This window comes from Dendropsophus ebraccatus, chromosome 4 (genome assembly GCF_027789765.1).
Source record: "Dendropsophus ebraccatus isolate aDenEbr1 chromosome 4, aDenEbr1.pat, whole genome shotgun sequence".
In the NCBI taxonomy this organism is placed as follows: Eukaryota; Metazoa; Chordata; class Amphibia; order Anura; family Hylidae; genus Dendropsophus; species Dendropsophus ebraccatus.
Genome location: NC_091457.1, coordinates 137,802,082 through 137,820,701, shown reverse-complemented (window position 1 = coordinate 137,820,701; position 18,620 = coordinate 137,802,082). Strand labels below are relative to the sequence as shown.

Below are 18,620 nucleotides of genomic sequence, written 5' to 3'. Positions count from 1 at the left end.
AATAGAGAACATTGACCTTTTATAACTATAAATAACATTCTGAGATAAGACTGAAATAAAAGAGAAGTCTATGTAGAACGATTAATAGTAAAACAGGAACTGTGTTGAAAAGAAACCTGTATCTGGGTAGAGTTCTCATATTCCATAACCTGATTATTTGCATAGACCATTGGGCCAACGTGTGGCTAATCTAGGGTTGTGAAACTACTGGTTCCAGCGTGGTCTAATGGCATAGAAAAAGAGGAAAGAAGGAATATCTGTAGGTTTACATGCAGGTCTAAGATAGCCCTGATGATGTCTTTTATAGCCACTGATTGTATATTTTTATTATTTTGTCCTGATTGATCAGCTTTGTGCTTACAGAACCTTACAGAATATAGCTGGCTGTAGCATCTAAAGGTGGTTGGGAATCGGGATCACATAAAAGCAGTTCCGTACTGGAGTATCTGGGGCCTACCAGAGAAAATGATAATGGGGGTCCACCAATGAAGAGCCAGTGAGAAACGGCTTATCAATCAGTGTTAGTGCAGACTCGAAAGCTGGGGGCCCACCGGAGGATCCTCCGTTCCTATGGTGGGCCAGTCTGACACTGCATAGAAGCCAAGTGCCTCACTTATGGTTTTACTCTGTTTTGTTACTTTGATAGAAGTAAATAGAGTTGCAGAAACAATGTAGCTCCACTAGAATACGTAAACTTCCTAAAAACGTTGATCAGAAGAGGACAGCATACTGTACCTGCCTGAGTTTTTTTTTTAACGTATCCCGCTGCACTGGCAAATTGATAGGTACACTTTAAGCACCTACAGTATTTCCAAAATGCCTTTATTGCCCAATTCTCATCCCATAATGATTGGATTTCATGAATTGAAAAAAGGATGGAAACGTAACTGACCCTACCAAAGTCAATGGGATCCACTGGAGACTGCCTAAAGCGACTCTGTCAGCTCATGTTCATGGTCAAAACTCCTGACACTGTTAGCTGTTTAGCCAAGGAGACACATGGTACCTTCCATATATCTGTCTGTGCTTCTATTACACAAAAATGTTGAGTTTATTCTCTGGTGGGAAGTGCCAAAAATGTGTCCCTGAGTTCCTAAAGTGCTGAGGGCTGGAATGCTTCCTCGCTGCTCCTCCCATCCCTATCCGTGCCTGATTGACAGCAGGCCCTACTTCTACACACCTCACACCTCTACACATCTCACACTTAAGCAGAATTTGTAGGTGCAAATGTGGATGCAAGGCTCATCTTCGAGCTGACTATCAACCATGCAGGGGCAAGGATGGGTGGGGGAGTGAGGATACGTTACAGCCCTCGGAAAACCTTTTTGACACTTTAAACATTTTTCCACATTATGGAAGCACAGAAGGATATATGGAAAGTGCCATGTATCTGACCGCCATAACAGCTATATTACAGTGTCACAGTCTAGATTGTAAATTGCACATCCAACACTTCCATTATTGTTCTTATTTTTATGCTGAGACACAGGTGTCAATAAGGTATTGGTATTACCAGTTCACGGATGATGACTAAATTGTAATGTGCTAACCAAAGATAAAAATAAAATGGACGGCCCCCCTTAGGCTGTGCTGACACATAGCAGTTCCATTGCAGTATTGCGTCATGTCTGTCAAGATGCAGCAGTACCGTGACAGTACTGCAATGAAACTCCAACATGTGTGAACATTCGTAATATGAGGCCTGTGCACGGACTGTATACTATGAGACCGGACCTTGGAACTCCCATCAGTACAGTGATGATGAAGTGAATGAGGATGCGAAGTTCTGAGGCCCGGTCCATAGTACTGTATACAGTCCATGCACGGGCCATATATTATGGACATGTGAATACGGCATAAAAGTGTTGATAAACAGCTAAACAAAGCAAATTTGTAAGTCCAGACTAAACCACCATCTTCCCATCCTCCACTTATGTCTGCTTACTATAAAACATACTGATTTATTCCATGCATCGGAAGAAATATACAGTACATGACTCCAGAGGCATAACTACCACCGTAGCAGCCATAGCGGCTGCTACGGGGCCTGCTGCATCGGGGGCCTGGTGTTCCTGGGCCAACATCATTTAGAGCATTCGGTGGCCGAGTGGGCCTTCAGGGTGCTGCAAATGTCCCTTTAACTGCAAGCACTACTGAGGAGCACTTATAGTTAAATGTTAAAGGTTATGACTACACTTGATGGGTTTGTGGAAGGGGGGTTCAATCAAACATTTGCTATGGGGCCCGGCCATTTCTAGTTACGTCCCTGCTTGACTGCTTTAAAATAAGTATCTGCATTTCACATAGTACTTAAACACTGACTATAATTCTCGTAAAACTAAAGGCCCTCAGTGCCACTTCCTCCACGAGCCTGGGTGTGGTGATTTGGTGGTGTTGACTCTTTTTTTCACCAATCTGTCTTGCTCTGCTGTTTGTAAGAAGTTATAATGTGCCGGCCAGATGCCATGTCACAGAACCTTCTACAGGATGAGGAGGAGGATAACTGGCACCCTATGACCCCAGAATAGAGAAGTGCCATTATGTAACTACTTTCCTGGCAATTTCAAAAGGATGATATTATTGATTCATTGTTTCTTTATCAGGATGTAATTTTTTTTTAATCTTCTATATATGGCTTCTGTGTCAGTCGAGTGGCATACAGAGCCCTTGTTGTTGATCTGTCCTTCTATCAAAAAATATTGCAATCTGCATTATCATTATCCTGCATAACATTATCCTTGAAATAAAAAAAAAATACAGGGGACCCAAAAGAAACCTGATGGACCCCATTATAGTCAACTGGATCCATGAGGATTTGCCAGTATCTGATGCGTCATTATGAATGGAAATCAGTGTGAAAAGAGGCTAAAACCTACACCTGAGGTTAAAGGCCATGGACACCTTTGAAACCACTTTTTAAGTTCTTGTGTTATACCTTAGGCTATGTTCCCAAGTCATAAGAGAACGGCCATTCCGTGACCCGACCAGGTCACGGAACGGCCGTTCTCTGAAAAGATCATCCCGGCCGGTGCTGCAGTACCGACCGGATGATCTTTCGGGCCGCAGAGTTCTGATGCGGGCGCATCCATGCGCGCCCACATCAGAACTCTCCACTGCACGTTATGGAGCGAGCTGTTGTTTGCGGCACAGCTAGGGATCATGTATATACACTCCAGCCGGGATCCTATAGAAGGAAAGGTAACGTATATTTTCGTAATAATCACGTCCGTTGTACAACGGATGTGATTTTACGAAAATATACGTTGTGTGAACATAGCCTTAGTGCATAAACATTTTTTTAATAGGCCTTAATAAAAAATAAAAAAACCTCTCATTTGCAACATTTTCTAAGTAAGCTTTACTTTCTTTATACACTTGTACACAGACCATGTCATTCTCCCCTGCAAACTCCTTTTTGGGCACTATCCTTCCTATATACTGCCTGGATGGACTGTCTTCCAATCCAAGCTGATGTATAACCCTCCTGCCCGCCACCCATCTTCCCCATACACAGGAATGTTTGGCACAGCCAAGCGTTCCTGGGTTCTCTATGGGGAGGGGTAAGCTACAGCGAGAATGCTATTCCTGCAGCTTATCCATCTCTGAACAAAGGGATTGACCATGATTTTTCATCACAGTCCACCCCTACCACCAACAACATCATCTGTCAGTGGTCGTTCAGGACAGTCCCACACACGTTAGATTGACAGCCAACAGTGGTCAGTAGAATACCTAACATTAAGGCTAACCACACCACTTCTACAGGGCCCATGCACTAATGGGGCCCACAGGCTCCTGCCATTTTAACTGTAAGCATTTGTGATAAACGCTTATAGTTAAAAGCTCTGGCAATAAGCAATAAGCCATAGCCTTCCCGTCCTGCCAGCCTGTCTTGTGGCCAGGAGAGCATTGCACCTCCAGCTCAAAAAGCAAATGCCCGAATACTCTGCGCTGGGTCAGTTGAGCATGGAGTGGGGGGCATACAGCATTCATGGGGGCCCATACAGTTTTGTTTTTTGGATATAGGGCCCCAGGAATCCTATCTATGCCCCTAACACTAGTCTAAAGTGTATGGGGATCTCAAGAGAGCAGAAAGTAATCCTTATTTTATCTTATCTTTTTCTGAGAGGCAGTGAAATAGTTAATTAAGGAAATTTTAATGAAAATTATATAGAACGTTTCTTAAAGTGATACTGTTATTGAAAAAAATAAAAACTTTACACACAGACATCAACATTTTTGATCAGTCGAGGTTGATCAATCAGACCCCTTACATGATGATTGATTGTCTATTCTGAAGGAAAAAAATAAAATCCTGGAAAACCCCTTTAAATTTTGCACTCATGAAACAAATGAAAGGGCTAGTTAACAAAAAAAAAAAAAGATTTTAAATAAACTGGTGACAGAAAGTCCCGGAGATTCGTAATTTACTAAAAAATCTTGTCAGTTTTTATCAGCTGCAGGAAGTTGTATTCTTTCCAGTCTGAAGAGCAGGAGGGGTTTCAGACTGGAAAGAATACAACTTCCTGCAGGACATACAGCAGCCTATAAGTACTGGAAAGCTTGATATTTTTTAATAAAAGTAAATTACAAATCTCTAACATTTCTAACATTTGCTTGGACAAGCTGATCTGGAAGAAAATATTTTTTTCAGGGAACTTCCCCTTGAACAGTAATGAATATTCAGTGCAAAGGTATCCATAGTCTTTAAGTAAACACGTCTGTGTAATTATACGGTATGAGGAAGGAAACTGTTAAATAACTAGGAGTTCTGGTAGACAGGGCTCAGTAACACCATAAGGAAGAAAATAGACAATTTCATTAGTTGGTACCTAGACACTAGGTAGTAATGGCACGCAGGATGCCAAACCACATTGGCAGCAAATGAAAGAACGGCCTAGAGCCCAGTATATAATGATCAGGTGATAAATACACTTCTGTGATTCTCCATGGAGCCATCATCCAGATGAATTAGTAATGGTTAGTTTAATAACATGACTAGGTTATATGTTTATATTGCGAGGGTGGGTTCTAGTTACAATGATGCAATTACAGTTGTGCAACTCCACTGTCAGGTCACATTCACACCATTGACCAGCCCTGTCTTCCTGTTCATTACAATTCTCCAAACCCAAGAAACAATTGCTGCAACAGCCATTAGTATTAACACGATCAGTCCTAGTATTACCCAAACGAAGGACGGGAATTTTATATTCCCTACGATAAGCTCCCGACACAAGGCAGATACTGGTAGTCTACCAATGGGCTCAGACAAAAGAGAGGAGTTTTAGTCACCTGACTTCCCATCACAATTTCCCCATAAGTAATATGTACTATAGAATTGCTGTTTAAGCAATTGCCTCATATTTTTTATAGGGAATAATTTAATAGAAAAACAGAAAATAGAAAATTCTATAAATCTATAAGGGCCGACAATGATGAAAGTCACAGCATAAACCACATACACAGGAAGTATGTCGCATAGCACAAAGCCGTATCTACTAAGTCAAGTGCACCCGAGGCGCTCAGCTGTGTCAGTATATACCTAGTGCCCACCGCATCTTATATTACTGTATAGATATAGTGAATATTTTTATACTTACCCATCTCCCACCACGACGCACTTTATGGCCTGCATGGCTGCCTAGAGAAGTGATCTTGTGTTCTATGCACTTGTCACAGAAAAAAAAGGAACTTAGAAGATAGAGAGAGGAGGAGGAGGAGGAGGATGTCTACACAGAGAACAGACCACAAGTGCTCAATGCTGTAAAACAGGAAAAGATATTTCTCCAACTATACAGGAACTAAAAGTTGTAACTTGTAACCCTTTCACCACCAAACAACTGTCATGTCACCTACGTTATTTACTCTTCATAGGTTTACTTCCTTGTAGTGTCAGCTTCTATGTCAATTTGGCTCTGTTGTCCTTCTGAGTGAGGTGATACCTGGAGACGGGGGAAGGTTCTTTTTGAGGGGAATTTACAAAGACTTTAAGGAAAACTACCGACTTCTCTTACTGTATCTGCTGTATTATTGACTGTTTGCATGCCACAAACTAAACTCCGCTATATTGTCTGTCATATTCTGGTATATAGTATAGTAAGTCAGTCTTTTCTTGCTGCAACACTCCCTGAAAACTGGTTGTGACTATGTTCTCACTTGGCCAGGTATACTTCTCCACCCTGCACTGTGCCCCCATTTGGTAGTAATGCCTTTTATACAGTACAGGTGCCGTGCGAGCTGGGCTTGGGTACATTTGGGCACTTGTCACAGTGGCCAGAAGCGGTGTTGGAACCCACCCCAGTGCACACAGCACTGTGCTTGAAAAGGGGTAGCCCAAGTGTTAGGTGTAGGTGCAGGTGCAACGACACAAAAATAGTCCAGCACTTAAACAAGGTAACTTTTTTACTTGAGAAAGACTTCAGTGCAATACAAGTCAAAAATACTAGTAAAAACTTCAAGAGCAGGTACAGGTGACAGAGGTGAAGAATAGCAAGAGAGGTAGTTGAGGTAGCTTAGAGTAGGTATAGGACAGTTTTGGGGGTTTGTAGTAGTGACGAAGAGTGTAAAGAATACTCGTACTCACGTTTAGATAAGTTGCTATCTGACCGCCTTTTGCCTACACAGTATTGGTGACCACCCTGTGAGGTAGTGCGAGCCCCAGCTTTTACAACTGGGCGTAGCACACTTTTCGAGGTTTCTCAGAAGAGAAATGCATAGTCAGTAAGATACTTCAGCTTTCCCGCTATTTGTCTTACTGGGGATCAGTTCCTTGCTTTAGTAACTGTCCTGTAAATACTTGAGAAAGATGCCTGGCGTCGACAAGCTGTATCATAGAGGATGGTTACCCCTCCTGAACTAACCACCCTTTTATATGGGAAACTGAAGCCTACTTTGATTGGTGAGGCTGTCTGGAGATAGGAGAGAGAAGAAGTATAATAGGTAGGAAAGTGCGGGAAGCACCTGCACCTGTGATTGGACAGAAAACATGTTAACCCATTTTATTCATCAGCTGTGCTCATCCAAGTAAAGACATAGTTATACAACAGAGAGTGACACCTAGTGGGGAAATACAAATAAGCACATTCATCCCCTTTGTGTGATACCTGACAGAGGTACTTTGCCCAGGTGGTATAAAACTTAGTGGACCACCAGTGTCGGGTTGTTTGGATAGTGATATGATGGCATGTCTAAAGTGCAGCAAAGGTAACAGCATCTCACAAGGCGGATAAGGTAAAAAAAGTGGTTGTTTATTCCAGCATGGCACCAATACAACGTTTCAACCGCAATGGTCTTTTTCAAGTATACAGGATTCGAAACATAACATGGTATATAATTGTCATTAGGATCGGAGAATGGCGGCTCCGACCAAGCAAGCACTTTTTCTTATACGGACGATGACGCAAAACGTATTATGGCTGGTTCTATCCCGAATAGTGCATTTCTACATACCCCAACTGCGGACCTATTACGGAGAAAGTGGGAAAGTGAGCGGAGACATCTTGTATCAATGGAATTACATCTCTCGACTCTATCTGAATATTAGAAGGTGAGACATATCCCCAGAGGTCTGAGATCCCATGTTAAACCTAACCTATTACCTCACAATCAACAATTCTGCACAAGATTTAAACAGATATGCAACAAATTTTCATTTGACATTATGTTACTCAATGTGGAATGTTTACAAACAGAGGTGGAGAATAGTAAAGTTAAAATCTTGACTTTTGAAAGACAACTTAAAACATTGATTCCTGCTGAGCAATGGACACAAATATCTGAGAAAGTGGAAGCGAATATTAAAAAATTTGGTACAGATATAGAGGAAGTAAAGAAAAATAAATGGTTTAGGGATATGGATGATTATAATAATGGACAAGTCTATAATTGGCATTCTTCAGTTGATTTTCAACAGGACAGAAAGAAAAAACCTAGAGGACGTAAAGTAAATCATGGAAAAAAACTTTAAACAAAGGAAGGAACGTGACTTTGGTTTCACTGGCGAATCTGATTCTACAGATGACTCAACACAAGGAGCAACAGGAAGGAATCCAGCACCTTTTTTGGACAAAGGGCTAATGAGAGATGCAGGAGGCGGACGCGCAGAGGAGGGCGCAAACACTGGAGGAAACGTAAGAGAGAACAACAACAACAACAGGGTGACTCGCACGACAGTGAAACGCAATCCACCGACATAGCCCAAGACTCCCTGGTGGTAAATATTTCTGATATTTCTCTAACCGATGAACAATTGCATTTACTATCTAGAGGTTTATCATTTTGTCCCATCTATTCTATGGATTGGTTCAGATTGGACCTAGACTTACATAATTTTTTTCGTAGATTAAAATTGAAAGTGTTTTTTTCAGAACAGCCTAAAAGCAAACCTAAAGACAAACAGGACAATATGCTCTGTTTGAAGGATACAGGTCTGACTAATGTGAGCAACTTTTATTCACCTGTACATAATTCATAATTCACCTGTACTCTCTAGGCCAGAAAAGCAAGCTCTGGAGGAGCTGATGTCGGATGTACGCATCACCATCAAGCCCGCCGACAAGGGCGGGGCCTTGGTGGTGATGCGCACTGATGCCTATAAACAGGAGGTATATAGACAAATTTATGATGTGGAGGTCTATACTAAACTATCGAATAACCCCATCTTTGAGTTCCAGAGGGAACTAGTGAAACTGGTGACTGATGCAATGACGATGGGGATTATTGATGAGCATCTACACGAGTATTTATTGATTGAGAACCCCACCACACCAGTTATATATATGCTCCCCAAAATCCATAAGCGTCTGGACGCCCCTCCAGGGCGTCCAATCGTTTCTGGAAGAGGTTCAGTTTGCTCTAATGTTGCCATTTTTCTTGACCGTATACTCAGACACTTTGCTGTAGAAAACGGACTCTTATGTTAGGGATACAACTGATTTTTTAACCAAAATTTCTACCTTGCATGTTACAGGCCAATGCATATTAGCGTCTTTTGACGTAGTTTCACTCTATACGTCTATTTCACACGATCTAAGTTTGAGTGCAGTTCGAAAGAAACTCACCAGCGCGGACATGCCTCCAGAACACACGGAATTCCTCCTGACGCTGCTTGAATTCGTCTTACGTAAGAATTTTTTTGTGTTTGGCGATGAATTTTTCTTGCAGCGTTGCAGGACCACCATGGGGTCGAATGTGGCCCCAACGTATGCGAACATCTATATGGCGTTCCTGGAGGAGGAGTTCGTGTATGTGTCATCTTTCTGGAGTCATGTCCGTTGCTGGCTCCGGTATATAGATGATATTTTTCTTTTGTGGGAGGGGACAGAGGAGGAGCTATTTTGTTTCCGTGACTATTTGAACACTATACATGATGATTTGAAATTCACTCTAGTGTCCTCACAGGTGGAAATCCAGTTCCTTCATACACGCATCTTTAAAATCGATGGTAGACTGGAATCCGATCTGTATGTAAAGCCAACGGATAGGAATAACATTTTACATTTTCAGAGTAACCATCCAAAGAGAATGCTAGAGTCACTACCCTGGAGCCAAATGCTCAGAGTCAGACGAGTGGCTGGTCAAGAGGAGGTAGTGGATGACAGATTGAACTCTATGTGTGAGAAATTCATTGCCAGGGGATACCCTCCACAACTAGTCCAAAAACATAAGAATAGGGCTCTGGATATGCCAAGGACTGAACTATTTAAACCTAAAATGCGCACTATGGAAAAACGTATACCCTTTATTTCCACTTTTGGACCACTAAGTGGTAAAATAGCAAACATTCTCAGAAAGAATTGTGGTATTATTGCTAAGGGATGCCCTAAGATAGAGGAGTTTAAGAATCCCCCTATGATGTCATATAAACGTACACGTAACATCAAAGACATGGTGGTGAAATCAGATGTTGGCATATCTAGAGGTCTTAGACAAACCACACTTAAGACCAGTAAAATGGGATGTTTACCATGTTTGAGTTGTTCTTGTTGCAGTAATATGCTGAAAGGTGATACATTTAGTAATCCCCACACAGGACAGAAATTCACAATTAAACAAAGATTTAGTTGTAGATCTGATTATGTTGTGTATATCATCTCCTGTCCTTGTGGTTTATACTATGTGGGGGAGACCACTAATGAAATCAGGGTGAGGATCCAGAAACATAAAAGCACGATCCGGACAGGGAAAACAGAATTGCCAATTCCCCAACATTTTCTTGAAGCGAGACATACCATCAGTCAACTACAGTTCCGTCTAATAGATCATGTTGCACCGCTAGTGAGAGGTGGTGATAGGAAGCTAAAGTTAAAAAAGCTGGAGTTAAAGTGGATTTTTTTGCTGGGCACTTTGCCCCAAAGGGATTGAACTTGTAATATAAGGTGTTGCTTGACTTGCGTCAAGTCCGTATTATGGGATTGTTTATATGGTTGTTACAGTTTTTACATGTTTTTAATTATGTTTTATTTATTACTTACAGATTGGACACCCTCCCGGGTTGAGATCTGCCAAATTAAAGATGTACTATGAGGAGGAGTTTATTACTACAGAAGATGTCAGCAATACCCCTATGTTCTGTTGGAGAATTTTAATAGAATGCCAAGGCGTCGGATTTGGGTGAAGCAATCACCTACAAAGTTGATACAAGTTCATATCTGGTGTATTACTGTTTTCGCAGTTTGCTGCTATGTTATACTATCATATCTGCATAGTGGATTGATTGCACAATGTCAATCTGCTTCTGCATGAGTTATGGACACGGACGGAAATTCAACATGAAAAGGTCTGTTCCAGCCAAATCAGAGGTGAATACGCACGTGGATTGGGGCCTTATTCAACTACTGGAGTGGACTCTAAACCTTGTGGAATGGGATCCGAGGCTACCGGTGAGTAGCAGACACGCATAGGAGACTATGTGTGAACTGCGCAGCGATGCCACGGGAACCATGGTGAGAGAATACTCCCTAGGACGTCTGAGTAGCTAATGGACATTGTAGCCCTATCAGTGCGACCTTGAGATAAGAGACATTACCATCTATATTAGTGTTTGTCCGTGTTCATAAACTCCGTAGATACTGTGGATGAAAGAGTGCTGCACGACGACAATACCTACCAAGCTTCGATTTCAGCCTGAACTCCAGCCTGTATTCCAATAAAGAACTTTGCTTCAGATGATGACTTAAGAAGTACTGGTTGGCATCTAATATAAGCTGGGACGCGCTTTACCGATTATGGACTTCCTATGGGGTTTGCTGATATCTATGTAGTATAGCGTCTGTGGTCGCTATGACAGCGGTCAGCTGACCGCTCGAGGTAACGCCCAGACACTGTGCTTGGCTGGTGATAGCGCATGCACTTTAGATGTGGCAAGACGCCGGCATCTGCGCAATGCGCGCTCCTTCCTCACTCTATTTGGAGATCGCAGCTGCGGGGAGGTGGGTCTCTCTAAGTATGTTTTTAACCTATGAAGCACCTTTTGTGAGTTCTAATAAAGTTTATGTATATAGTGATTGTGTCACAGGGGTGGTATGGGTTAAATGTTTTTAATTGTACTGATTGGATTACACCAGCGATTGGCTGTAAGTGCTTTATATACCATGTTATGTTTCGAATCTTGTATACTTGAAAAAGACCATTGTGGTTGAAACGCTGTATTGGTGCCATGCTGGAATAAACAACCACTTTTTTACCTTTTCCGCCTTGTGAGATGCTGTTACCTTTGCTGCACTTTGGATTGTTTTTTACCCTATTTGGACACTAGGGTTGGTAACTATTGCATCCCGTATTTATTCGTTATATACTTATTTATTAAGACTGGCAAGTCTAAGAAGAGGAGTGCTATAGTATTTTTCTATTTTTGGAATGATGGCATGTCTGTGAAGATGGAAGTGGCAGGGCTCACATTGTGCATCAAGCACATAGGGGGAGATTTATCAAACATGGTGTAAAGTGAAAGTGGCTCAGTTGCCCCTAGCAACCAATCAGATTCCACCTTTATTTTCCATAGAGTCTGAGTTAGCACTTGGCATTAACACCAGCTTTTTATAGGACAATCTTACTGAAAAGTTCACTGGAATAAGAAGTATAGTCATTGTACCTGAGAAAACTGTTGGATATACAGTCATGGCCAAAAGTTTTGAGAATGACACAAATAATATATTTTCACATGATCTCCTGCCCTCTGGTTTTTATGTGTGTTTGTCAGATGTTTTTATCACATAAAGAAATATAATTGCAATCATATTATGAGTAACAAAAGCTTATACTGACAGTTAGAATGAGTTAATGCAGCAAGTCAATATTTGCAGTGTTGACCCTTCTTCTTCAGGACCTCTGCAATTCTCCCTGGCTGCTCTAAATCAACTTCTGGACCAAATCCTGACTGATAGCAGTCCATTCTTGCCAGGGGCGTAGCTAGGGGTTCAGCCTAGGGGGGAGAGTGAGTCTAAGTGGGCCCCCAACCATTGTTACCCATAGGAAACCTCAGCAGGTGACAAGGATTTCTGAATAATAAAGGGAATATTCTTCTACATTTCTTATAGTGAATAAGGATAAAGAGCAGTGTAGGAGGCTTCTACATCTGAAATATAGAACCACAAAAAAAGTAAAAGGGCTTAAGATTAGAAAAATATAGCTGCCTTCTTCCACAGACAGCACCACTCTTGTCCTCAGTTTGTGTGTGGTATTCGACTAAAGTGTATGAAGCCAAGTTGTGATACCACACACAACCTAAGAGCAGGGGTGGCACTGTTTTTGGAAGAAAACAATTATGCTGTTTTCTTTTAATTCTGGAGAACCCTTTTAACCAGATTATCTTTGCCTAAAAATAATAGTGGTATAGGTAATACGCTTTTAGGGTTCACACTACGTATATTTCAGTCAGTATTGTGGTCCTCATTTTGCAACCAAAACCAGGAGTGGAATAAAAACACAGAAAGGATCTGTCCACACAATGTTGAAATTGAGTGGATCGCCGCCATTTAATGGCAAATATTTGCTGTTATTTTAAAGCAACGGCTGTTATATTGAAATAATGGCAGTTATTTACTGTTATATGGCGGCCATCCACTCAATTTCACCATTGTGTGAACAGAGCCTTTCTGTGTTTTTAATCCACTCCTGGTTTTGGTTGCAATATTTGGACCACAATACTGACTGAAATATACGTAGTGTGAACGCAGCCTTAGACATTAAAAGGGGTGAGTTGGTTGTGATCATCCATGTACAATCCAAGATATGTGATGAGCTGCTAGATATCCACTTCTATCCTATCTATCTATCTTCTATCTATCTATCTCCTATCTATCTATCTATCTATCTATCTATCTATCTATCTATCTATCTATCTATCTATCTATCTATCTATCTCTATCTATCTATCTATCTATCTATCTCCTGTCTATCTATCTATCTATCTATCTATCTATCTATCTATCTCCTATCTATCTATCTATCTATCTATCTATCTATCTATCTATCTCCTATCTATCTATCTATCTATCTATCTATCTATCTATCTATCTATCTATCTCCTATCTCTCTATCTCTCTATCTATCTATCTATCTGATAAGTACTGGAAGACTTGAGATTTTTAAACAGAGGTAATTTACAAATCTATATAAGTTTCTGAAACCAGTTAATTTTAAAAAATAAAAATTGCTGGAGTACCCCTTTAACTTACTTTAGCATAAGGTGTATAGATACCTGCATTTGCAACTACATGATGGTGCAGGTACAGCAAGGGGGTCCAATGTGTTGGGGGCGCTTGTAAAAATGTGGTAAGGGCTAAGCAGTAGAGGGAGGGAGAGCGTTCACCATGGTAAGAGCTCTATAAAGGGGCACAAGTTAGCATGGCCTCTGAGAGAGTGTGGCTGCTGCATGAGGAGGAAGGCTAGGGATCAGAGTGGATGTGGGGGGCCTTTGGCCCCCGGACCGTACTCAGTTCAGCACTGGGGAAGGAAGGGGGGCTTTCATCAAGATTGGGGTTACTTGGAAAAAGCAGTGTGTGAAATACGGCATAGACCGGTGTTCTACCAAATACAAAAACATCATTCAGTCACTCACAGAAGGCGGCTTCTCTGCATGAATTGCGATTTTTTTTTTTATATATTCAAGGTTGTTCACTTTTCCTTTGGTCTCCATCTGGCTCCAGACATCATGAAGACTTTTCCGACCATGACTTGTCTCCAGAGGATCTGCTAGAGAGACATTTTAGGCTCCTCGCTCCAGCATTATCCTCATCTCTATACAAACTCCACTGTAGTGTAGCCCCCTCTATGCAGCCTCTGTGTAGTATAGGCCTCTCTGTGGTATTGCCCCCCCCCCCCTCTCTGGGGTGTAGGCTTCTCTATAGTATTGCCCCCTATGTGTAGTAAACTCCTCTCCTCCTCTGTTTAGTACAGACTAGGGATGATCCGAACCGAGTTTGGACGGAGTGCACGAAGCGGGCAGACAGCGGGAATCCGATGCCGAGTGTTGGGGTTCAGCCGAACCCGAACCTCGGCGGGTTCGGACCATCCCTAGTACAGACCCATGTGCAGTCTCCATCATACTGAGTACTATTGCTGGAAAAGCTGGGTGACCTCCATCATACTGACTACAGGATACTGGGAAAGCTGTGTGACTTCCATTGTACAATAATGGTAAAGCTGGGTGACCTCCATTATACTGAATAGAAGATTCTGGAAAGCTGGGTGACCTCCATCATACTGAGTACAAGATGCTGGAAAGCTGGGTGACCTTCATTACACACTGACATACAGGATGCTGGGAAAGCTGGGTGGCCTCCATGACACTAACGACAGGATACTGGGAAAGCTGGGTGACCTCCATTATGCTGACTACAGGACACTGGAAAAGCTGGGTGACCTCCATTACACACTGACTACAGCAAGGATGTCACACTCAGTCCCTCCAGCTGTTGCAAGTCAGAGTTGTATATATATATATATATATATATCCTGCCGGTCACTTATGACTTATATAACCTGCTGCTCACTTGGTCATATATATATATATATATATATATATATGTGTACACATACCGTATATATACAGCAGTGACCAAGTGAGCAGCAGGAGACACACACATATACTGTATATATATATATATATATATATATATATATATATATATATATATATATATATATATATACATATATGTACAGTATATCTCCTCCTGATCATTTGGTCAGTGGTGTGGGTGGGTGGTTGTGTCTGTCTGTGTGTGTGTTGTCACTCCTCTCACAGTCCTCACTCAGTACCTGACATCTTCCAGCACTCGGCAGCCTCACTCCGTCAGAGCTGCTGCTGGACGTCTTCAGTCTCTCCCTGGCAGCCATAGACGGTGAGGATCCCTGCAGCTGCTGATCCCTCCCCTCCCCCTCATACCAGCTCTGTAGGACAGTGAGGGGGAGGGGCCAGCAGCAGCGTGTGAGGAAGAAGCAGGAAGATGCAGGGAGAAGATCCAGCCCTGGCCGGGCTCTGCATCCGACAGCTGAGGGGCCCCCTCAGGAGCAGGGGGCCCGCTATTGTCAGGTGCTGTTGGCTTCTTGGGGGCCCCGGTCACTACAGACATGTGTTAAGGCTGTCTGCAAAAGCAATAGCTTTTGCAGACAGCATTAACAGTCTGAGACCTCAGTGGGCCCCTGCATGAGTGGGCCCTGGAGCGACCGCCCCCTTTGCCCCCACCAAATTTCGCCACTGATTCTTGCACAATCAATGCTTGCATTTTGTCAGAATTTGTTAGTTTTTGTTTGTCCACCCATCTCTTGATGATGGACCACAAGTTCTCAATGGGATTAAGATCTGGGGAGTTTCCAGGCCATGGACCCAAAATCTCTATGTTTTCTTCCCTGAGCCATTTAGTTATCACCTTTGCATTATGGCAAGGTGCTCCATCATGCTGGAAAAGGCATTGTTAATTGCCAAACTGCTCTTGGACGGTTGGGAGAAGCTGCTCTTGGGGGACATTCTGGTACCATTCTTTATTCATGGCTGTGTTTTTAGACAAGACTGTGAGAGAGCCGATTCCCTTGGCTGAGAAGCAACCCCACACACATGAATGGTTTCAGGATGCTTTACAGTTGGCATGAGACAAACTGGTGGTAGCGCTCACCTCGTCTTCTACGAATAAGCTGTTTGTCAGATGTCCTAAACAATAGAAAAGGGGATTCATTAGAGAAAATGACTTTACCCCAGTCCTGAGCAGTCCACTCCCTGTACCTTTTGCAGAATATCAGTCTGTCCCTGATGTTTTTTCTGGAGAGAAGTGGCTTCTTTGCTGCCCTCCTTGAGACCAGGCCTTGCTCCAAGAGTCTCCGCCTCACAGTGCGGGCAGCTGCACTTACACCTGCCTGCTGCCATTCCTGAGCAAGCTTTGCACTGCTGGAAGCCCGATCCTGCAGCTGAAACACTTTAAAGAGACGGTCCTGTCGCTTGCTGGTCTTTCTTGGGCACCCTGGAGCCTTTTTGGCAACAATGGAACCTCTCTCCTTGAAGTTCTATATGATGGTATATGACGGTATGATGTTGACTGAGGTGCAATCTTTCTAGCTGCGATACTCTTCCCTGTTAGGCAATTTTTGTGCAGTGCAAGACATACATAGTTACCTTGACTACTGTACTACACACCATTATACCTGGCTTACCACTATTTCTTATGGTCAATTTAAAAGAATTAGGAAGAGCTGTACATGTCACTGAAATGTTTCACTTAACCATTTAAGAACTGTGGAAATTAAAATTTTAGCATTTCCATTTTTCTTCTTTTATTCTTAGAGCCATAACTCTTTTATTTTCCAACTACGGAGCCATATTAGGGTTTTTGCAGGACTTTATAATTTGAAACCACAACCTTAATTTTTCAGTAAATATATTTTTATTGTAAGAAGGAGGAGAAGATCCACAGCGTCCAAAAAAAAGTTTTGTTGTCTTTATTATGAGGCATATAAAAAGTTACAAAAGATAAAAACGTAGGCCTACATGTTTCGGGGAACCCCCCCCCTTGATCACGGCAGTACAGACTCCGTTTTAAAGTTTAAACCTTTGGGTGTCCTGGTTTGTAAGCGGAGAATCCAAAAAGCCTCTCGCTTGCGTAGGAGACGGACCCAATCTCCTCCTCGTTTTGGATTAAACACTCGTTCTATAGGGATGACTCGAAGAGAGCAGCACTCCGCCTGGTTTCCCCGAAACATGTAGGCCTACGTTTTTATCTTTTGTAACTTTTAAAAACCCTAATATGGCTCCGTAGTTGGAAAATAAAAGAGTTATGGCTCTAAGAATAAAAGAAGGAAAATGGAAATGCTAAAATTTAAATTTCCACAGTTCTTAAAGGGTTAAGCGAAACATTTCAGTGACATGTACAGCTCTTCCTAATTCTTTTAAATTGACCATAAGAAATAGTGGTAAGCCAGGTATAATGGTGTGTAGTACAGTAGTCAAGGTAACTATGTATGTCTAGCGGTAGGAATAATGCAGCTGACAGGTTCAGCGGTGAAAAGGAGGTCAAGGAATTGTAAAGTAACCAAGGAAAACATGTGCGTAAATGATTAACAAAAGTCGTCTTTCAGGTCGTCAATGAAATGTTTTGAATCAGATAAATTCATCCATTATAAAAAAAATAATAAAAAAAAAATCTATGTAGCTGCAATATAATAGGTTTTGATCATAAGGGTCATGAAAAGGCTCATCAATCTACCAGCATTACATAACAGGAAGAGCTGAGCAGATTGATAAACAAAGGTTTATAGGAAAAGATTTTGCAGAACTTTTTTTTTCGAGTAAACCTCTACTCATTCTGGGCTTAGAAGTCCATTGGGTGGTCCTACTAAGTGAATGACAGCTATCTATATATGAGTGTGCATGCAGAAATAGCTGTCAATCACTGAGTGGGCACGCCCACTGGATGTCTAAGCCCAAAATGAGGAGAGATTTAAATGAAATTGTACACCCCATTTTGCATGGATTTTCTTGCATGCTTTAAAGTGACTGTACCACCAGGCCCAGGCTGAAGCACTGGAGGCGGGCCGACCCACCATTAGTGGGAGGAAACTCCAGCCCCTCCATGACGTGACTCCATTAGATACAATAGAACACTATCATAGAGGGGCTAGGGTTTCCTCCCACTAAGGGTGGGTCGGCCCGCCTCCAGTGCTTCAGCCTGGGCCTGGTGGTACAATCACTTTAAAGGAGAAGTCCCACCAACTGCAGGCAGGGGGTGGGGTGGGGGCGGGCGTGAAAAGAACAAACAAGTTAACTCACCCATCCCCCATGACTCGTAGCGCCGCCGTCGGACATCATCCTTTGCAGGAAACCGGGTAAGTCTTCCAGTATGTATTATCTGTTGTATGTCCTGCAGGAAGTGGTGTATTCTTTCCAGTCTGACACGGCGCTCTCTGCTGCCTTCTCTGTCCATGACAGGAACTGTCATAGAAATACCCATAGAAAACCTCTCCTGCTCTGGACAGTTCCTGTCAGGGACAGAGGTGGCAGCAGAGAGCACTGTGTCAGACTGAAAAGAATACCCCACTTCTTGCAGGACATACAGCAGCTGATAAGTACTTGAAGGCTGGTGTTTTTTAATAGAAGTAATTTACAATAAAAACCTCTATATTTTTTT

The 18,620-nt window shown here is 42.3% G+C and overlaps 1 protein-coding gene across 1 annotated transcript in view; it reads right to left on the bottom strand.

Moving 5' to 3' along the window:
- LOC138788828 (ras-related C3 botulinum toxin substrate 2) overlaps positions 1–5,737 on the bottom strand; it is a 69,660-nt gene extending 63,923 nt beyond the window's left edge. The window contains exon 1 of the mRNA XM_069967150.1: positions 5,604–5,737. Within this exon, the coding sequence (XP_069823251.1) occupies positions 5,604–5,638 (35 nt within the window). The 5' untranslated portion in view covers positions 5,639–5,737. The remainder of the gene's footprint in view (positions 1–5,603) is intronic.
- Positions 5,738–18,620: the final 12,883 nt, after the last annotated feature.